Source organism: Epinephelus lanceolatus, chromosome 4 (genome assembly GCF_041903045.1).
Source record: "Epinephelus lanceolatus isolate andai-2023 chromosome 4, ASM4190304v1, whole genome shotgun sequence".
NCBI classification, from domain to species: domain Eukaryota; kingdom Metazoa; phylum Chordata; class Actinopteri; order Perciformes; family Serranidae; genus Epinephelus; species Epinephelus lanceolatus.
Genome location: NC_135737.1, coordinates 36,054,987 through 36,077,354, shown reverse-complemented (window position 1 = coordinate 36,077,354; position 22,368 = coordinate 36,054,987). Strand labels below are relative to the sequence as shown.

Below are 22,368 nucleotides of genomic sequence, written 5' to 3'. Positions count from 1 at the left end.
ACCAATTTTAGCAACAGTAACAAGCTAAGATGTTTATTAAAAAAGTACTCGTCTGAGGACATAATCGGCCTGTTGAAGACATTGAGACTATATTGTCGTCACATTTGAGGATATCAGGTCCTACTAATCCCAAATAGCTAGAGGAAATTAAAAATGCAACCAAACAGGAGGATTTTGTACTGATATGTATGTACTTTACTGATCCAACATGAAATGCATCTGTTTTACTTGTAGTGTATGTTGAATTACTACTTTAACTTAATTAAATCATCATAATTCTTCTTGCACAGCTCGTGCTGGTCAGCCTTAATAATTGCATGATGTAATGACATTTCTTATCAATACGTCCACTTTGCTTTTACTTCCGGGGCCCTGCACGAAAGGCCCCCCGAGGGTCCTCCACACCCCCATGCACATTCTTCCGATCACCACCAGACGACTCTCTCGCTCCCCCCTCTGCCTTTGAAGCGAAGCCCCGCCTGTGACCAGGTTACGGGGCGGGGCCTGGGTTGTGCGGAGCCGGGAGGCAGGCAGAGCGTCTCTCGCCACAGCTGTGCCTCGTTCTTTGTCGGTCTGCGCTGCTCTCCCTGCGCTTTCCTATCCGACAGAAGGATACAAAGAAGAGAGGGACAGACAGCATGAAATAGAGACAGAGCATGAGAGCGGCGGGGGTTAGTAGAGGGACACGAGAAACCTAACCGGACTACAGACTAGTCCAGACACGGATCCTATTATCTCCACACTGGATACGGAGCTCCGCCGATGTACGCACTGGATTTTACCCACCAAAGAGTGTCGAGACCGGGGGGAGAGGGGCGGACTTTATCGTGCAGGTAGGGTTTTCTCGTCTGGTTGTTGTTTGAGAAACACAGAAAGGGTTTTCCTCTTTGCTTTAAACCGTGTATGGGAGAGCTGCGCTATAACAAATCACCCTGGCTGCCTGCTGCAGTGCTCCAGTGTTTGCTTTTTACAAACTCCGCAGCCTGCACACACAGCTCCGGCTCTGCTGCTGCTGTTGGAGGAGGAGAAGTGTTTGTTAACCAGAGGGAGGCTGTTGTAGGGACATGGTGAATAAAGCTCCGGGGTGCCCCGTTTATCTTTTGTCGCTGCTCCGCCGCAGTGCCTTGTGTGTGTGTGTGTGTGTGTGTGTGTGTGTGTGTGTGTGTGTGTGTAGACTACGTGTGTGTACGTCGGCTGTAGCCTACGTGCAAACTTGCTCGGGCAGCAGTGTTTAAGCGGCACGTAGACGGCAGGGGCCGCGTATCGGACTCCCGTGATCAAAATATATAGTCCCGAGAGAGAGAGGTTTTGTTACAGTGGTGATTTTATCGCTCCTGCTCAGAGACGCAGCTGTAATTGCAGGCATGACGTTAGTCACAGAGCAAAGACAGCAGAGGAAAAGCCAAATAGGCTAACACACTTCAATTAAAGGTATCGGCTATTCTTGTTTCTATAAAATCAATCTGAAGCTGGTGACTGTGCGCAAGTTCCCTACAGCAGGATTAGCTCATATTTTTCCGCCTCGATAACTGCGTCTCTCCTTCTCCAAACACGAGTCAATACATTAAACAGCCTAATCTTATATTCATATACGGCCTATGGGTTTGTAATGTGTGATGCAGCTGGGCATTATAATTATTCCTGCAGCATCATTATGGGATCAGCCCAGCAGTGTGTAGTTTTTGTCGGAGGGGTTAAACAGGTTTCGTTTCGGCACATACACAGACAGGGTTTTCCTTTTCCAGGAAAGGAAAGATGAGTTTTCACAGTAATTTTTCACAGTATAATAGCCCGACCTATTAATCACCGCTTTATGCGCCAGGATGACTTCACCTTGGAAACTAAGATTATAGGATTATCGGTGTTATCTTTGATGACTACCTCTTTCTTTCTCTCTCTCTTTCTCTTCAGGACTGTCGGGGTTTAGGAGGAGACCATGGATAAAACTTTGCACATTCTCCAGAAATCCACAGACGGTGTACCGACTGGGATCTCCCTGGATATGAGTTTGAACATGGACGAAGGGGAAGATTTCACGGAGCAGCAGATAGTGGGGCTTCCGGACAAGATACCCCTGGTGAAACCTTATTTCAAAAAGAAGCAGAGGAAATTGGACGCCAAATGCCTCCACCGCGCCCTGGAGGATCCGATACTGACCACCCTGCTGAGCACGGATGCGCTGGTGTCCGGGGATGGGGTGTTTGTTCCCCGGAGCCAGCCGGGCCGGACTCCGGGCAACATGTGCGCAGCAGCCGTGGTGAAACAGAACTGTATGGGCCAGGTGTGTCTCAAAGACTCTGGAGCTGCTGACGACACCACGGCTGGGGCTGGAGTGCCGGGGTTGATGACCCGGGACGGTGATGTGGAAATAGCCGATACTACTGCGGAGCTGGAGGAGACTGAGCGGCGAGGGGAGCGACCCAAGATCACGGATCCTACCCCCGGCAGCCGCTGCTTTCAGTCCAAATCCGGCCCCAGGGCGGCCGGGAGCACAGTAACAATAACGCCCCCTTGCAGGGATATACCTCCCACAGTTGTACCCCAGGCACCTCACCAGGAGGGGGGCATCAAAAGCAATGACCTCTTAACCTCTGGGGCTAAAAACCTTCCAGTCAAGGTCTGCACCGGCCTCCAGGACCCCCATGTCCTCCTCCTGCAGCCTGACAAAGGGGTGCTATTTCAGGATAAAAGCGAAGAGGCCTCCCTGGACCTGGTTTTTGAGCTGCTCACCCAACTCCAGTATCACACACACCAGTCAGACTCTGTGGACATTTGTGTGGATTTCCTCCAAGGACAGTGTGTGTATGGCAATGACTGTGCCCACCACCACACTGTCCTGCCCTACCACTGGCAGATCCGCAGGAGCAGTAATCAGACGTGGCAGAGCATAGCAGACGACTCCCAGGAACAGCTGGAGAGACTGTACTGCAACCCGGACAATGAGCAAGTCAGGCTCAAGTTTCAGTAAGTATCCCTCTATAGTGTATTCTGTATTGTGTGTACTGTGTTTCATGTATGCCCTCTGGTTAGATACAGGATCTCACTGTGGAGGGAAGCAGTAACAGAGTATTTCTGTCTTTCTGTTTTGGACCTGTGGGCAGGGGGTCAATTCATTTTCAGTTCAATCGATTCAAAACAGGAACTGAAAACATGGCTGGTGCATCTGTGAAGAGCATCAGTTTCCTACATTTCTGCTCATTCTGGTCAGTTTATTCTTAATTATTTCTTGATAAAGATGGATAGACCTTTAATGACATAACAGCAGAACAATTTCCTCTTACCGGATCCATAGAGTTGAAGCAGTACACTGCACCCACACCTGTATATTATAGTCAAGTAAAAGGCTACTGTGTGGTAAGTTGATAGGAACATTGTTGCCATGTCACAAGTACCTATGAATTAACAAATATTTGGCACTTGTGACATGGCAACAATGGTGCTGTAAGCTGATAGGCTGCTTGTGAATGATAAGCACTTCTGGTCTGGCATGTTGGAAACAGTAGACCTCGACCTGAGCTTCCTCTTTGGTTTCACCACCGGTGACACACTGAAAACTGTGACTCTACAGCTGTTCTGTACGTGTGCGGCTTGTGGACTGCAGCCAAGTGCATGTTCCTGTATGACAGTCATTTACACAGTTCTTAAGACTGTGAATGTGGGTTTTTAATTCATGTGTGAAAGTGTGTGTTAGTCCTTTTATCTCAGGTGTATGTTTGGCCTTCACGTGTCATCTAGTTAATGTTTTCCCTACATTCGAGCTATCATATCAGCTATCGTGCCCTTGTGTAGTCACGGCACTCCATCTCCCAGCCCTGATATTGGTTATCTATTTCCTGTATTTTTTTCCCCGACTCCCAAAACTCCCCCTGTGATTGGCTGGATCTCCGTCGAAACTAGACTTTACAGCACTCATGGCAGAAAGCTGTGAACTTCCATGACCCTCAGTTGCCTTGTGCGGTCACTGACACAGACGCACTTGGCAGCTTCTCTCCTTCCCTCGGTCATAGACATGCACACCACTGTGTACACTCAAACACACACACACACACACACACACGGCTTGGCACGCAGACGCTCGCACGAATCGGCTGCACAGAGAAGCTCAGTGGCTTGCATTGCTCACACGCACGCCTTTTAGCAGACAGAGATAAACCTCTCTTTCACTCTCTCACACACCCACATAGATACACACACACATGCAAGCACTTGGCAAGCCCCAGTGGGGTGACATAAAGTAGCATGCACCGCTTCCTGTTAAACTGTACTGAATGCACTCTCACACAATGAGTACATCTGCACAGAGGCTGTTCACCTTATTCTAAAACCTGCTTAAACACAGGTTTATTTTGTTTTTTATTTCATTTACTATACAATAATCCAAGATGTTCCCTCCACAGTGGCTCACACGACGAAGTCAAAGTCCCCCAGCTTGTCTACCTTATCCCATGATGTCATGTTACTATGTTAATGAAAAGCTTGCATTAATTTCTTGATTAATTGTTTGATCTGTCGCACTTTTCACAATGACAGTTTCTTAAAGCCCAGTGTGACGTCTTCAAATGTCAGATTTTGTTCGACCAACTGTCCAAAACCCAAGATATTCTACTTTGCTGTAACATAAAGTTAAAGAAAAGCAGCAAATCCTCAAGGATGGAGAAGCTGGAACCAGTATTGGTATTTTTGTTTGAGAAACTACTTTGAACTAATCAGTCATCAAAATTACCGTTCCCCAGTTTCAGCTTGTTGTTTTAGTAACATTTACAGTTGAGGATTTGGGCATTGTCAGGCGGTTAAACTGTCATACTTATCCTAAAATCAGCAAACACCCAGATAGTCACTGTTTGATTAAGGTGTAGACACGTCTTTAAGGCAATGTAATTCGTAATCTACCACACTTTAAAGTCTTTTATGTTCACATCCAATATGATCTAGTAATGTAATCAGAAGATTTGAACGCTGTCTCCGTCACATTATTGTCTGAATTGGGTTTAAAGGGCAGTCTGTTCAAACACAGGCAGTGACACAGCGTCTTGCCATTATACCAAACTATTAACCGCGTCCACATCATCAGCTCTTTCATGATTAACTGAGCTCTTTGAGCGGCCATGTGTGTTTGTCTTTGTTTACGTCTGTGTGGACAACACACACACACACACACAGGTTTGCGTGTGTGTACAAAGATTTGTGTGTGTCTGTGTGTTTGACTTGTTGACTCATGTTTTCAACTGAAACTCTATGCAAAGTGCATATTGCTCCACAAACAGGATATGCACCTGGTGGTGTCAACCCAGATTCTTCAGAGGCCCTTTGAGTGTGTTACGCTCTCACACAGTCAGACAGGACCATCTGGCTCACTCGACTGAAACTCCACTAGAAACTAGAAGCACCAGAATAATTTGACATATGCTTGTTGTCATTAGAATGATCATACTCATTATTTTAAAAGTCATTTATTTTGTAATGTGTGCTAAACATTTCGCGCAGCGCACTTTGTGTTTGTCTGTGGTTTGATTAGCACACATTAAAGTTGTCTCTTTCGATTTTCCATGTGATATTCAATAAGCTGAGTCTAACTCTGATGTATTCTCTGATAATTAGGTTTTCAAGTTTCTCGACACACTTTGTTACAAGCTAGATAATCACTTAATCCACACTCGTTTTCACTTAATTACACAATTCCAGGCAGTGTCAACACATTTTCAGTTTAACCTGTAAAGTCTATAACTGCCAAACACACTCTCGTCATTGCTATTCTTAATCATAACCCTTTTCTGCTGCTGCTTCTGGAGTGCATTTCGACGATTTTGTTCAAGCACCCAAGGCATAAAATTCTCAAGAATGTGTTTTTGAAGTTTTTCTAACCCTGACCCTGAAAACAGGTTTGACTGTTTGAGAATGGTAGAGTGAGAACATAACGCAAAACATTAGACGTGACGTAAAACCCTTTCGCTCGCTGACACACGAGTTCTCAGACAAAAAACACCACCATGTTTAGGTGTTCATCCACAGTAAGAAAACACTGGCTGATTCCCGGTTTTTAAAAAGTGTTGTCCTCTTTTAATCCAGTGTTTATTTACACCACGGGTTAGGATTTAAAACAGGAGGTTGTGCTGCCTCAGGTGGATGTATAAAGTGTTTGGGTGGTTATGTTGACGCTGGGTAAACTCAGTTTTGGTTTGGGGCTCTTCAGAGCTGATCAGATGATGAGAGACAAACAGGAAAGTCAGTAAACTGCTTAGCGTTCACACCATTATGGTTATTCAGCGCTCAGATCAGTCATTTACTGGAAGCTTGGTGTTGTACTGGGTGTGTGTGAGTGCTCTTTTGATACTTTTCTTTTTGCCTGTCTTTTCATGCACACAAGCACACACGCACATAGGGCGAAGGCATCACCGTGGTTACCACGGCCAAATGATAACATTGTTAGTGATCTAAAGAGCAGCAGATGACTTAACAAGCTCTACTGTCGGTATGGCAACACAGGCCTGTTTTGCCATCTGCCATGAGTGCATGTGTGAGGAAGAGAAGGAGCGGACAGAAGAGAAAACGTATGAGCCTTTTTGTGTGTCTGCGTCTGATTATATCCTGTGTGGCCCTGGTGGGGCGTAAGCGAGTGTGTGTTCCGCGCTGAGCTGTTCCCATGTGTGTATGATCCATAGCACAGGTTAATCCCATCCATATGATAAGCAGGAATGGAAGTCTGGCTAATCCGCTTTAGTCATGAACTCAGCAGTAAGGAGGAATGTCACAGTCATCGCTTCTAAAAGTTATACTGTGATAATCTTCGGCTGTACACTTGCTTGTTAACAGATTTATGCTGTGCTGGTGTGTGTGTGTGTGTGTGTGTGTGTGTGTGTGTGAGAGAGCAAGAAAATATACAATCTATGCCTTTATTCCATTGGTTTACTGGAGTACTATGTTATTTACAGAAAAATACAAATTATGAACCAAATCTCCTGTAATTACACTAATTTCCTGTAATATCTTTGTAGTGGGACTAAAAAAGTCTTCAGATTTTTTCGTAACCATGACGATGTGCACATTTTACATATATGTGTGTGTGTGTGTGTGTGAGGGAGAAAAAGAGCAATTGAGAGAGACTCTTTTGTCAGCCAGGTGATAAAAGCCTTGCTTGTCATTAACTGACATAAAGAGTCACCGAGCACCAAGGGCAGAGCGACCTGACACCATGGTGTGTGTGTGTGAGAGAGTGTGTGTGTGTGTGTTTATATCGCGGGGGATTCCATGCTACCTCATTGTGTCACGAATCAAAGAAAATCAAGGATGGTTGTGTCTATGAGAGCTTGCTTGCGTGTGGTGATTGTGCGTGTGTGAAAAGAGGCGGTGTCAAGATAATCAGACTGAATGTGTCCACTAGTGTACGTGTGTATGTGTGTGTGGCTATAACGTGTCAGACAACCCATGCCATGAATCAGTCGGGCGAGGTCTTGATCGCTCTGCCTCTTATTACTCAGAGTCTGCCTTCATCCGTCCATCCATCCATCTTTTCTCCCCCCTTCTCCACCTCTTCCTCCTTTTTCCTCACTGGATCTTTCGACCTACACATTTCTTTGTCTCACCCCTCTTTTACTCCCTTTCTCTCAGTCTCCTATCTCTTTCTCATTCCTCAGTTGTCCCTCGAGGGCCTAAAGAGGTGTAAGACGTGGAGATGTGTGTGTGTGTGTGTGTGTGCTTTGCCTCTGCACTAAAGCAGCACCCGCTTCTCTTTTTCAAGTGCCACCAAGTGTTATTTTTAACGTCAAACTCGGTTATTTTCCTGTCCTAACCCTTGTTCTTTCACGTTTTGCACCCTGGGAAGAGTTTTCAAATTTCAAAGCGAGGCTAAAAGGACTGCGAGAGAGGACACCCTGAACTATGAGCTTAATGATGTGGCGGAGAGGTGGACGGAGACGCACTCTTAACAGGAACAATCCAGGACATGCAGGAAGCGGCGGTGTACATTTTTTCCTGCTCTCTTTGTGCAGTTGACTTCATGTCTTTCACAGTCTTAAGAGCAAATAAAAAACAAAATCAAATGAAGCAGATTTGAATAGATAACCAGAAAGTGAATAGCTCTGACATGAGGAAATAACACCATGACATCAAGCTGTGTGTGTGTGTGTGTGTGTGTGTGTGTGTGTGTGTGTGTGTGTGTGTGTGTGTGTGAGAAAGAAGCCTTCGTCAGCCGATTTGGTTGACTGACTGACTTATCAAGGTGTGACTGAATGAAGTTTGCGCGTGTGTACATGAATCTGTGTGTGTGTGTGTGTGTGTGTGTGTGTGATTGAGCGAGCGCATATGTTTTTTTTTCCCCTAGCCTGTGACGTTCACAATAGCATGACAGATGCTGGTATGCGGGTCCTTGTGTGTGCAGCCGTGAGAAAGTTCGAAGGTGTGTGTGTGTGCTAAAGGCAGTGTGGAGGATTAACAGCCATTTTGACAGTGCAGTTATTTTTCTTAACCTTTATTTATCCAGGGAAAGGTTTTGCTGAACACGCTTTCTCTATTTCTCCAGCAACACCCTGCTCCCACATTCAGCACTGATCCAAACATTCACACCTGGGAGCTGCCCGCTACAGGAACAGAGCAGGTTTACTGCATTCTCAGCACCATGTGCTTCACTCACAAGGACCCTCTTCTTTCACCTTTAGCACACAAACACCCCTCCCTAGTCAGCAGTTTGGGTTTTCACTCGAATGTCTGTCTTTTTCCTGTAAACCCAAAATACACTGCTCTTTCAATTTGCATTTTCAGTTGACTTTCGCGTGTGCACCTTTGCACAAACTTGGAGCGGCCCCATATTTCAAGCGTGGTCTTGAAAATGTCGACCTTGCCAGAGTGGGCGTGCCTCGCGTCTCTTTCCAACTTTTCACTGGCCTCCACTTTGAAAGCACCGAATCTCAGTGCACTTAATTTAACCAGTGGAATTTTATTTTTAGAACAGCACAAACTAGTCTGGGAGTGAGGGAGGGGAACGGACTCTGCGAAGGGCTTTGAAAATCATTGACTGACCTTATTTATTAGTGAGTAATTAAGTTCACTTAACTTCCTCAGATTACAACCTGAAAAAGTGTGTGTGTGTGTGTGTGTGTGTGTGTGTGTGTGTGTGTGTGCATCATAAGTCACTCAAGTTCATATACGCACACATACAGAAGCTCTTGTCATCATAACATACCGTTGCAGGCAGAAATTGTTCTGTACTGAGAGACAGTGAAAGAGACAGAAGGCCACACAGGTGTGTCTTTCTTTTTCAGACACAAAGCACAGGGAACACAGATGTGTGGAGAGACAGAAAGAAGCAGCGAAGCAGGGAACAGAGCGGAAACGTTACAGATCAAATTGAGCAAAAATTAAGAAAACAAAGAGCAGCAGAGAACAGGTTGACCAGAGGTGAAGCAAAGGATGTACTGTCTTCATTGTTAATTTGTTTCTGCTATAATTTCACTTCCTTGCCTCTCACATCCGTCTGTATTCCTGTCTTTTCTCGTAGCACTTATTTCCATCATCCTTCCTCTTCTGTTTTTCACTTCTAGCTCTGCCTTTGATATTCAAATTTAATTTTCGTTCACATGAAACCAAAACTCGCTTTTAAGTTACTTAAATGTGGTTCAGAAAACAACAACTCGTGGACATCTGCCTGGTCTTTTTTGGTAATCTGGTGATCTGATAATCAGTGACTCACTCCTCAGTTGCTGTTTTGTTTCTGCACGTGCTCAGTGAATGAATTCCTATTTCACTTCCTCTTAAAGAGACGCAGTCACAGTGTGACTTAGCAGAAACAGACTGTAAATACTGTGTGTATAATTAGTATTTGTACCAGGGTGCATGTGTGTTTTGGGAAAATGACTCAGCACATTCATTATCACCTTCCTGACTGAAACCATCGTGACTCTGTGTAAGTGTGTGTGTAACCCCAGTGACCAGTAAATGTACTTACAGTAGATGAAACCAAATACTTATACATTATACCCATTATAATATGAGGTTTCACTTCTGCAGGCTGTTGAACTAATAACAGCAGGTTCACACACTCAGTGTCTCCACATTTTAGATGGGAAACATCTAAAGACTCTAATCCATGTGCTTTATTTAGAACAAACCTGAAACACACACATTACCGGAACACAACCCCTGCCTCACACACACACACACACACACACACACACACACACGTTTCCAGACAGACTCACGCTCACCGATGTCTAACCTTTGACATTGCATCCAATTAGTTTCTCGGCAAAAATCAATGAGCCCATTAACACTGTGTCAGGCTGTGTGCATGTTCGGCAAAGTTTGCATGTGTCTGTGTGTATGTGGTGTACATGCGTGTGTGTCTGTGTGTGTGTGTGTCTGCCCCTGTCTGGCTGCCGTCCATGGCATAGCGTGCCAGTCTGTGATGCCCACATTTATGTGAGTGGTATGTCTGACCCAGAAAGGATTCGCCAGAGGCCCTATGGAGAGCTAATGTAGAGAGACTGATGCACACACAGACAGACACACACACACACATAACAGGGCTTTGACCCACGCTTGTCGAGACAGAGAGGGGTTACGGGAGGTTGTATGCACATCGCCTTTTATTTACTTAGCAGATGCTAACACTTTAGCATGTTACAAAAGCATTGTTCTTTAGCTGACCGAAGAAGAAGACAAATGTCAGCATCACAAAAATGAGAGGCAAAGCTCTGAAGGAAGAGCTCGACAGTTTGGGAAATTTGAGAGGAAATGAGAGCAACCATACCACTCATGCCTGTATGCTAAATGAAGCTACAGCCGACATAGCAGCAGACACAAGAGTACTAGCAATCATCTTATCTAACTCTCAGCAAGATAGCGAAAGAGCAAATTTCCCCTAATTTCTATGACCGTCACGAAACATAATGAAATGGCAAAGGTAGCATATTCATTGACAGTCCTGCTTGCGTCATTCTGTTTAAAGCCTAACTGAATCTCTCAGGTTCGGGTCTGTTTAAGCATTTTAAGTGCTGTTATTAGAATAAAATTAATATCTGAATCATTCCAGTGACCTGTTTTCAGTGTGTGTGCATATAATGTTTTGATCACATACAGTATGTCTTCTTTCTTTCTATTCTCTCCTATGTTTGCATGTGATATGTAAGTCATGTAGCTGATGCTGTCATCCTGTGTGACTCATACTGAGTGAGCAATTAGAGGTTTGGTCGTCTTGCTCTAGGGCGCACAACAAGGTCACTGTGCCACAGCCACATGTTAGCTGACCGTGTAAATGTATGCTGTGTTTTTTCTTCCGCTGACTGCAGCAGTTTTTTTTTTTTAAACAATGATTTTTGTTTTCCAGGGGTCGAGTGTTTTCCCTAGACTTTGGGGCGATGCGAGTGTGTGACCTGGAATTTGACCGCGTCCGACGACTGACCACTCCCGCCAGCCCTCTACCCGCGCCCGCAACGAACCCAAGCCCCACCCCCAGCTGCCACACCGTGTGGAAGTACTACTGCAGAGACAACTTTGGCTGGAGGGAATACTCTGAGGTGAGCCGCTCGGTGCATTTATGTGTGTGTGTTTGTTTGTTTGCGTGCACGCCTGTATGAACATGAGGCCAGACACATTAACTCTGCCCACACCAATCGATTGTCTAGCCACTGGGATGAGATTGATTTAGACACACATACACACACACACCTCTACATCCCTTGTGATGCAGCTGTCCCCAGCCAATTGCAATTTATTTCACCTAATCAGTGAAGATTGACTGCTTTCTGTCCGTGCGTAAGTGTGAGTTTGTGTCTCACGGTGATACTCGTTATCAGCTGGGCTTTTTGTTATCTGAGCATTGCACCACGCTCCACTGACATTTCTCTCATCAAACTCTCCCTTCCTCCTTCCGCCGTTGGATTCAAATGCAGAAAAGTCAAAAATGATAAACAATTAAGTCTAAACACTTCCTTTTCTTCTTTCTCCTCCTCTTCTCCTCCACAGCCGGTAGTGAAGCTCATAGAGGAGGCGAGTTCGAGGGGTCTTAAGGAGGTGCGATTCATTACGCTCCAGAACCAGTATATCCTCAACATCAGGGAGGGCTTCCAGCAGAATGCCGTCTTCGGGTTCAGGCGCCAGATCAAGAAGCGGCCCATGTTCATGTCCTCCGTGATGCTTACACCCCACTTACAGTAAGTAAAGACATTTGACATTTAACTCTTAAAATACAGAGGGAAGCACATATAATGGCGTAGCCTTGATGTTACCACTCTGAAGTTGCTTTTTAGCCATGCTAGCGGTGGTGCTCCAGGGATGGCGATGTTGGTCTGCCAGTCTGCCAATTTTCGGTCAACTATTGGATGGATTGCAATGACAAATAGTAGAGACACTCATGTCCTCAGGTTTGATCTAGGTCTAGTTTTAATTTGTCCAGTCAGACCAGAAACCTGCCAAACTAATGACATTCCCATCAGCCTCAGCTGCAATATGTTTTGGGCTGATTAGCAGGTGTTAGCATGCTAACATGCTTCACTGAGACAGTGAGCATGGTAAACATTATACATGCTACCATGTTAGCATGCTGGCAGGCTGTAGACTCTTGTCTCTGCCAATCATCTTGCCAAATAAAGGACTAGCTGACTAACAAGCTGATTGTCAAACATGCTTGGCGTTGTTGATATGGAACCTATTTGGATGCAAAAAGGAATTGTTCCAGAGCAGCCTATTAACCTCTCTGAAGGATAACACTTTGATAAGCATCAGGGTTTAGAGCGGCTGTTAAACAGGAGCGAGGCAAAGTGACAGGAACAGTCAGTCCTCAGTCGAGAGGCAGAGGTCACTCGCTTGATTGATAGTCTCTCTTTGTCTCGTCTTGCTGATGGTTTAGCACTCAGATTTCAACCTTGTTAGGGAACATTTTGTGATTTGGATATGAGGCCACTTTGAGTATTAGAACAAAGTCCCTGGTTTTACATGAAATTCCTGGCAACACGTGCACAGCAACACACACAAATTGGCCCGCCGGTATGTCACACACTGTCTCCCTGCAGCTCTCTGTGTTCTGGATGCATCCTGAGTCTCTGTTTGGAGACAGATAGGCACACAGAGGTCGGTACACAATGTTAATGTTGCACTCAGGGTTGAATAATCAAAAGCCTCTGAATGCCACAATCACGTTTAATCGATTTCAGTGCTGTGCCCGTATTAACTCCTGATTTTTGGTGAATCAGAGTCACTGGGACCGAGGAGCTGTCCTGTGCAGGACGAACTGGGCCTTAACCAGACAGATGGAAAGTTAGATAACAAATGAGAACAGACAACAGATACAGAGTGTCGAGAGCGAACGGACGGAGAAGGGGTAGAAGTATTTTCAAGTGGTCTTAAATCTCAATTTTCTCAGTGAGAAAATCTGTGAATGAGATGAGATCTGTTCACTTTCTTCTCGAGGAAATAAGCGGATTTCAGGAATTCTCATCTCTCAGCTGCCATTTTCTCTTTATAGCAGTGGAGTGATCTGCCTCTCCGCACTCGCCTCACTGAAACAAGTGATGCCAGATTGGAAACAAGTGGAGTCATCTCACCCCATTTGCAGAATCTTTCACTTCCTCTGCCGAGCAGGCTGCTGAAGCCATGTCCTGCCAGTGTCCCGCACGGAGCGAACTAGTACGAGCTGTTCCCGCAGGGCCTTGACAGTCAAGAGGAGACAAAATGGAGAGCAGAAGGGAAAGAGGGAGAAAATTAGATAGAGGAAGCGGGAGACAGAGAAGGAATGAGGGGAGAAAGAGACAGCTCGTGAGATAGAGAGCAACAGTGAGAGGAAGTGAGAGAGGTCTAAATGGTTTCCAGACTGGGAGCACAGCAGAGGAGAGCTGGTGAGTGAAGGAGTGTGAAATGTGACCACGGGGAGCTGGAATTTGGATGGAGGGATTTGTTACTGGGACTTTTTTATCTGTTTGTTGTGTGTGTGTGCTTCAGTTAATCACTTTGTGGGGGACAAAATCAGATCACTCTCTCAAGTTATAGGAAAAAGAGCAGGTAAATTGTTCAGATCTTAAAGTTAGCACTTGTTTTTCGGTTAAATTTAGTTGTTGTTTTCCAGAGAAATGACTGTAAATCAATGCAGTGTCCTCCCAAGTGTGTGTGTATCAGGAACAATCTGTGCTAGGCTTAGAGGTTGAGGTCATTAGCTTGATTGGCACTCTCCCTTGCTCTCTCCCTCCCCACCTCGCTCCCTCTCCTCCTGTCATCTCTCCCTCCTGATGATGTTATTTTCAGCTCTCTCCTCCCTCCCCCGTTATCTGTCCTAATCTTTCTCCTTTTCACTCTTTTCTCTCCTCAACTCCATCACTCTGTTGTTATCTGTCCCTTTTAATTTCACACTTGTTTTCTGCAGCAGGCTGTGCTGTGATCTCCTCAGAGCACATGGGGGAATAGAGACATCGATTGCGGGGAGAGATCAAGACCGAACAGACAAGATAAGGGAGAAAGACAGAGGGAGAGAAAAGAGATGAGAAAAACTGTCGCACTGACTCAGAGTCACACTGATCACAGTCTCTTGACAACACACACACACATGCACACTCTCTTATGGCTGATAGGGCTAACAGCATTTACACTTAGAGAGTGATAACTTGACAGCCAAACCACTGTTATTGACTCAAATGCCAAACACAATAGCTTTTTTGTCACTTTCATGACAGCTCTGCAATTGGATTTTTTCATTCTTCCCTCTTCTCTTGCTCTCATCCCCATCCCCTCCCCCCCCCCTCTCTCTGCCTCCCTGTTGTCTTGTTTGGTGTCTGGGTTTCATTTTCGCGCGGCCCTGCTGTTTTGTTTGGTCGCTGACGGCTGCCGTGGAGCTGCTCCGCTCAGCAGCGCAGTGATGTCATTGTTGACAGTTGATGGGAATATGATTTTGGAAGCAACAACGTTTCGGTTCATCATGGCGGTTTTGTTTTACGTTAGGATGCAGCTTTGATTGGAAACACATGGGAACGGAGCTGTAGGAAGGAGCAGAGATAGGTAGCAGGCTGTGGTGTACGGCTTGGGGTTGATTAGTTTATAGAGGGAGGTGCAGCGAGGAACATTTCAACGTGAATCATGGCTTTATCTATTATTCTAATGAAGAAAGACTTAATGTTGAAAATGCTAGCTGTTGAGGCGCTGTATGTGAAGGCCTACAAGAATGAGAGGGTTATAAAGTACAAAAATATGCATTTTTTGTTTTGTTTTTTTAGACTGCATGTGGTCACCATTTTCATTTATTAATTATTTATCTTTTATGGAATTATGTCTAGAGATAATATTTTTAGGCCAGTGTTACCACAGCTAAAGAAATACAATATTTAATAACGTAAAGCAATGTTCATGGAGGGGAATAAAAGTCAATACATTGTATTTAGTGCCTTATTTTATGGGTATATTCCCATAATCATTAAAAAAGCTCTTAACACAGTTACCTGTTAATTGTGTTGAGTTTGGAAGATGTTAATTTCTAGTAGATGCTCTATGTAAACATGAATAAATATTAATTCATCATTGCTATATTATCAGGGTGCTCTTGAGACCAATTAACAGTCACTGAAAGTAGTGTCAGCCGATACTGATCACAGGGTAGTTGGTAACTGTTTATTTACTGTTTATTTACTGGCAGGCAACAAGTGCAACATAGACAGAGCTGAGAGCAGCCTGAGCCTGCATTTTGCAAATTGCAAATTTCTTGTCTTTTTCAGACGTCTGGTTGAACTTCCAGAGTGAAGAAGATTTTAGCAGCGCATTGAAAAATTGCGTGTTTTGCATAATCTGATCTACTTTTCCAACCTCGCTTTTCAAATACTCTCCACAAATTAGTGGCTGATTGATTTGAGTACCCTTAAAATATTCTTCTACATGAATGTTGAATTGTGTCCTTATTAGCTGACAAATGTCACGTTTTTCTGCGGGAGACCGACCTGTTGAGCGCTGACTTTAAACTTCAGTGCTTTATTCTAGCAAGTAATTTGAATTAATTAATTGGAGGTGTACTCAACAAGTGTCAGTCTCCAGCTCTCTATCATTAGTACCATACAACAACTAGTAAACTTCCTGAACTTCCTCCAACACTAAACCTGAATTCACATCTACGTCTCATTTCATTAGCAGGAAATTAATGTAAACTGTTGGACCCATAAAATAAAGCTTTACCACCTTTAGGTAAAAGAACTACAAAAATACAGCCGCATATTTTTATATATTTACTTTGTTTTTGAGTATATATGTATTTGTTGATTGACTGGCAATGTGGCAAACTCAACCATCTGGTACTGAACTAGGTTAAGTTACAAAAATCGACATATAATGTAAATTGTATTTGGGATTTAACTTTTTTTTCTAACCAAATATCTAACACCTTTTCTCATCTTTCTCTCTAGGACATTGGGCGGCCTCTCTTCATCTCCCCTCCCCTGCTCCTCCTCCTCATCCACCTCCTCCTCCTCGTCTATGGACCTCTCCGTCTCGCATCCCCTCTCGCCGACCACCACCAACCCACCCAGCCTTTTTCCCGAAACGTGGTTGCCCATGACGATGAACCAGGACTTCCTGCAGGTGCCGGTCTCGCGTGAAGACCGCAGCTACCGGACGGTGTACAGCCTTTTCCACAAGACCGTGTCGGAGACCAAGTTCAGGATCCTCAAGATCATGCGCGTGCAGAACCCCTTCCTCTGGGAGAAGTACAAGAGGTGAGCGAAGGAGCCGGAGCATTTTACTTAAGACGTCTTTTTAAAGCTCTTCCTCTTTGTTGGAGATATATCTGTTAATCTAACCTCAGAATCATGAGTCACTTCCAGTAACCGTGACCAGTAGCTGTGACACCATGTTTAAAAAAAAACCCCGGAGGAAATAATTGTGTCAGGGTCTCAGAAAGTTCACTGTCGCCAGGTTTGCGTGTCTTTGATTCTTTTGCATGCATTTCGCCTTCATGTGCAGCTGTGGTGTACAACTTTGACGCATGTGTGGTTGTTTTATCGAACATAACTCTGCTGAGGTGCTGAAGTTAGCACCAGCTGCTGTGTCATCAGAATGGTATGACTTTAAGTTGCGGATTTATTCTGTTTGATCGTCACAGTCAGGAGATTTGACCACACTTGGAAACCTGAGATAGTATTTAGGTTACATGCACAGAAATAAGTCTTTAATATTTATATTTATAGGATATTATGAACCCAAAGCCATGCTAAAGTTGCACAAAATATTAGTGCAGTGTGGTTTCTGTTGTGTGAAAATGATTTGGTTCCTCTTTTTTCCTAGTCGCACATATGTTGCTGGTGTGGCACGAAATGTATTATCCAGATTTCTATTATTGAACTATTTCAGACACAGCTGCGTATTTACTTACAGACACATGAATAAAAACATGTCTCTAACAACAAACAGGGGTTGAATGCGAAACAATGTGAGAAGAGGGGAAGGGGAAAAAAAAGAAAATAGGACAAATGGGACCAGCTGTGTGAGACTTTGTGAGAACGAGTCAGTGGTGGTGTGTGAACACGCCGGATGGAGAGATGTTTTGTGATGATGGTGTTCCTGTCGCAAACACAGTGGGCTAACCGCTGTGGTTGGAGCAAGGCCTGTCTTATCAGCTGTGACAGTTAAAGTTTCCTACACTGACTGGTACCGCACGGTTTCACAATGACTGACAGAGTGTGTGTTTGTGTGCGTGTGTGGCACGGACGCTGAAAGTGATGCCCCCCCCTCTCTCTGAGCGTCAGTTGATTTCCTCTTCCCACACTCGGGTTATGACAGGGAAGCCGTAACTGCCTGTTTGCGTGTCTGTCTGCGTGTGAGTGCGTGTGTATTGGCTGGTTATTGATATCAAAGGAAGTTGAGCAGCTTCATCCTAAAATTGGATAGTAGGAAATTAAAGTGTGTGTGTTTGTGTGTCTTTGTGTGTTTGTGTGTGCATATTCGGATGCGTGCAGTGTCGGTCTTTGTCAGGTCACAAGCTTGTGGGGTCGTCGGAGTTCATGCCCGGGTCACAGCAGCTCTGGCTCGAAACGCTTTCACCTCCGCATGCCTGATTGATCCGCTCACATCAAATGAGCTGTGTGTGTGTGTGTGTGTGCGTGTTGCTCAAGAAACAGATTAGGCTCAATGTTCTTAGCCAGTTCAGAGCAAACAAGGCTGTGATGGCAAGTTTTGAATAGAAATAGCAGGACTGCTCCCGGCTGTTTACTTATTCATCACCTGAGTGATGATCTGTCCTGGTGCATCAGACTTTTGTCATGAAGATTAGTTTATTATTTAATTATATTATGTCTAGTTAAAATTAAAAAATGATAAGCTCCAAACACAAAAAGCAAATCAACAAATCAACAAATCTCACCTTCTGTCTCTCTCTGCTCCAACAGGAAGAAGGAGTACATGTCACGACGTATGTCCGAGATGGACCGACTGCTGAGCGAGCGCCACCTCTTCCACGGCACCTCGGCCGACGTGGTGGAGGGCATCTGCAAGCACAACTTCGACCCCAGAGTCTGCGGCAAGCACGCCACCATGTTTGGCCAGGGGTCCTACTTTGCCCGCAAGGCCGTCTACTCCCATAACTTCTCCAAGCGCTCCCCCAAAGGAGTCCACTGCATGTTCCTGGCCAAAGTCCTCACTGGCAGGTGTGTATGTGTGTACGCTGTAGTTAACAAGTTGATAGTGGGAGAAAAATGTGACTTTGATAATTGATGTTAATTGATGATGATAATTGATGTCTGTTGCTATTTAGTCACTACAAAAAAACCCACAAAAAACTGCACTGCAAAAAAATGCTTAATTCATTTTTTTTATCATAGTATTTGTTTTATTTATTGCGATATTGATTTATATTCTAAAGTACATTTTTAGATTTTTTTTTTTGAATTATTAGATTAAAATAACCAGATGGGATTTTCTGGTTTTGGCTAATTTAGTGAATTAAATATTTTTAAAAATCAATATATGGCAATAACTAAACACACCTAGAGAAATTGAAGGGATAGTTTCCTAAAACAATTTATATAGAACAAGATTTTGAGCCTCAAATATTTGTTATATTAGTGGCATTATTTAATTATGTCAGTGGTGTATCTTAGCTAGGACGCCATGCTTTGGTTTGATGTGTTCACTGGAAATTTGGTAAAAGCTAAATTGAAGCTTTATGCGTCTGGTTTTTAGTGCGGTTCCATGTTTTAGTGTCCCTTGTTAGTTGTGTTTGACAAGTGCGTTCCCCCAGCACGTACCTCCGCACAAACAACCTCCTCTCAGATCCTATCACGCTCTCGCTCTCAGTGGCTTCATAATAGATTCACAGGACACATCAGCACTAATTTGGATCATGGAAATCTGCAAGTTCTTTTCCATAAACCATCATTCAATCATGCTATATGCGTCATGCTACTCCCATTCTTTAAAAATGCAAGTCAAATCCAGAGCCACACATGTAAAACAGCTGATTTGGCTGAACCCATCATACATCACCAGCTTTGTTATGGCGCAGCAGACAGTCTGCGGTGCGCCCGGAGGACGGTGGTTTGGAAATACACCACACGTAACCCCCCCCCTCCCTCTCCTTCCATACCAAACCTGGCTTTCATGTGCTCCACAACACAGATGGAGACATTGCCTCCAGACCTGAGCACAGGATATAGACCAGTAAAGCAGTTATCTGTACCGTGTGGTTAACTTCCCTGTCTGAAACCGTAACTGGCACACAGACTCTTTAACGTCTTTACCCACCCACTTTGTCTGTAGCTGGAAATTTTTAATATGTTTTATGTATGACCCCAGAGAAAGCGGAACAAAGATTGATGGATTATGGGTCTTTAGGGTTTGACATGAATATTTAAGAGAGGAAAAACAAACCGGTTACAATGTGCTGGCTCATTTCATTTACTTACAGTACATTCAGTTCATGCACTTACGGCATATGCTTATATTATTTAAGGTGCCCTAAAACACACACTGCAGCAGCAGTCTTGTAATCATTAAAATTATAAGAGTCTTCTTTTAGATGGTAAATTATTCTTCTTGAGCTCCAGACTTACAGAGCTGAATGAAAGTCTGTTATATAGCACAAATACGATTCCTTCCAGACCTCATGACTAATCTCGTCTCTGTCCTTTTTGTGTTTACACAGGTTTACTGTAGGAAATCCCTCCATGCGGCGACCTCCACCTATCAACCTCCGCGACCCCTCCAGCGACCTTTATGACTCCTGTGTGGACAACTGGGTGGACCCCCAGATCTATGTCATCTTCAACGACGACCAGAGCTACCCTTACTTTATCATTCACTACGAGGAGGTACCCAGCACTGTCGCTGTCTAAGCCCTGGATCAGACCTGCTTCTGTCTGTATTAGCGAACACTTACTCATAGTTTGTTCTAGCCTGTGAAGGTGCCAGATGGGTGGAGTTTGACACTTTGGATGAAAGGAACAGTGTGGACGAACAAGAAGCTGAAATTTCAAGTACTTTTTGATGGCTTTAACCAACTCCATCGGCATCACTTTGCCGACTAAGCTTCGCCCAGCTGCTGCTCTAAACAGGTTAAAACAGTCTAAGACATGTTTGCAAATACTCGGTGATTAAGGTCCGCAGTCAACTGGATCCAACCAGACTGGACTGCAGTGAGGAACAACACACCGATCTGGACCGGATTAAACTGGACAAAACTGGACTAGCAAAGGACGACACCTGTTTCATCCCGTGCTCTGAGGTGGATGACGACTGACAACAGCTGCGACCATAACTGACTGGACTCATGTACCATGCTTTGTTACCTAGTATGAACAGCAGCCTAGTGATGATCAGAACAGGATTTTTATACCTTATTGATCTGGAGCAGATGCAGGAAAACCCAAACGTAGTCCTCTTATCGTTTTGACTTAGTCGTATGGCTGTACGTGAACTCAGTTCCACATCAGGACAAACGCTGTAGTAGACAGCGTCCTGCCAGTACTGTGAATGACCAACTGGCCGTATTATTCTGAGGAAGCAGCAACCAATCAATCAGACGCTTCCATAGAGAAACCATGGCAACACTGACCCCCCCGTCATTCTCTGACAAAAATCATTGTGAGTGTTTACCCAGCCTCCAGCCCTTACGTTTTTTTTTCTCAAGTCTATGTGCTGCGTGTTTGAATCTTTTAATTTAGTGGAAATGAATCTTGTGGCCTCTTCAAACAGACAATGGACGTGAGTTTCAGTGGGACTTTTAACACATGGACATCCACAGCAAACCTCCAGGCAGAGGTTTCACATGAAGCTAGTGCTGTGCCCCGGTTGGCGCTTCTGCCTTTTGCGCCCACCACTTTAGCTCCTTGCGGGGGGAACTGAAGAGTGTACAGTTTCACGCTGAGACTCGGCAGCGCTGTAGCGTTATGTCAACAAACACCCGCCCCCCTGAAACTCATCTCTCTTGGACCGCTCTCTCGCTCAGAGACAGTAGACATGTTTTATTGAGACAAACTGTACAGACGTTCTCTTTGTTTATATTTGAACTGTGTGCCTTTTGTTCATAAAAAAATTTATTTATGTTAGTTTAATGTAACATTGATTAAATAAAGAATCTAAAAGAAAAAAAACGACTGATTGGTGAGCTTGTGCTTTATTCAGATTTATCAGTAATGCAGTAGCATTGGTGATCTGTGGATGACGTTTGTAATTGGATCACAGCAGAATTCACTCATCGAAACTTATTTAGAGGATTTCTAAAAGCAGTTATTGTAATGTTTCTGAAAAGAGCTGAACAGTCTGACATCTACAACATGCTTGTTTGGTTTGAGTTTGATGAGAAATTAACTACCAGTCAATTTTCTCGTCTAACTCTCGGCAAGAAAGCAAATCAGTGTATGTACCAAAATGTGGAATAATTAGTTAAAGAACTTTGGGCCAATACAATATGCAGAAAGAACTACTGTCCATATGTTGTTGGCCGCACCGCTGGTCTCAATAAGAGCGGCGTGATATTTCACAGTCAGCGGTTTCGAGGAGTCCATCTGATTATTTGCTCTTGTCTTGGACCAGTGGTATTAAAGTCAGAAAAGAATTCTCCCATGCTCGGCCCTCCCTCTGTCTGCCACCTCCCCGGGTTCTCCTCCCTCCCTTCCTCCCCCCTCGCCACATCCCCAGCAGTGTATTATCCGAGCGCCATGTCTAATGCAGTCCAGAGGGAGGCTGGCGGAGGTAGCTGTCTATTCCAGCCCAGAGACAGCACACATGGGGCACAGCAGAAGAACTCCACACCCCATTCCTCCTCCTCTCCCTCCTCCTCCTCTGCAGCTCATTCACTTCTCATTTCTCAGACAAAGTTCTCCCTCCTGTTGTATCTTTCACCTCATCTCTTGTCTTTCTATCGCTAATCCTTTTATCTTCCCTTCTCCTAATCTTGATTGTTCTCATTTGTGGGGTTTT

At 44.5% G+C, this 22,368-nt stretch overlaps 1 protein-coding gene across 2 annotated transcripts; it reads left to right on the top strand.

Moving 5' to 3' along the window:
* The first annotated feature begins 513 nt into the window (after positions 1-513).
* On the top strand, positions 514-21,539 carry tiparp (TCDD-inducible poly(ADP-ribose) polymerase). Of its 2 annotated transcripts, none has more exons than XM_033631694.2 (7): positions 514-833; positions 1,912-2,964; positions 11,318-11,507; positions 11,956-12,143; positions 16,362-16,670; positions 18,339-18,596; positions 20,093-21,539. In XM_033631694.2, the coding sequence occupies exons 2-7, from the start codon at positions 1,937-1,939 to the stop codon at positions 20,280-20,282; spliced, it is 2,163 nt and encodes a 720-aa protein (XP_033487585.1). In that variant the 5' UTR covers positions 514-833; positions 1,912-1,936; the 3' UTR covers positions 20,283-21,539. The 2 variants fall into 2 exon arrangements, with proteins under 2 accessions (XP_033487585.1, XP_078023301.1); XM_078167175.1 differs by lacking the exon at positions 514-833 and adding an exon at positions 1,322-1,431.
* Positions 21,540-22,368: the final 829 nt, after the last annotated feature.

Excerpts from the sequence above, each read along its gene's own strand:
- tiparp (XM_033631694.2), top strand. The coding sequence starts at position 1,937 with ATGGATAAAACTTTGCACATTCTCCAGAAATCCACAGACGGTGTACCG. Across the intron at positions 11,508-11,955 it reads GCTGGAGGGAATACTCTGAG|CCGGTAGTGAAGCTCATAGA; the intron begins GTGAGCCGCTCG and ends TCTCCTCCACAG. Across the intron at positions 18,597-20,092 it reads GCCAAAGTCCTCACTGGCAG|GTTTACTGTAGGAAATCCCT; the intron begins GTGTGTATGTGT and ends GTGTTTACACAG.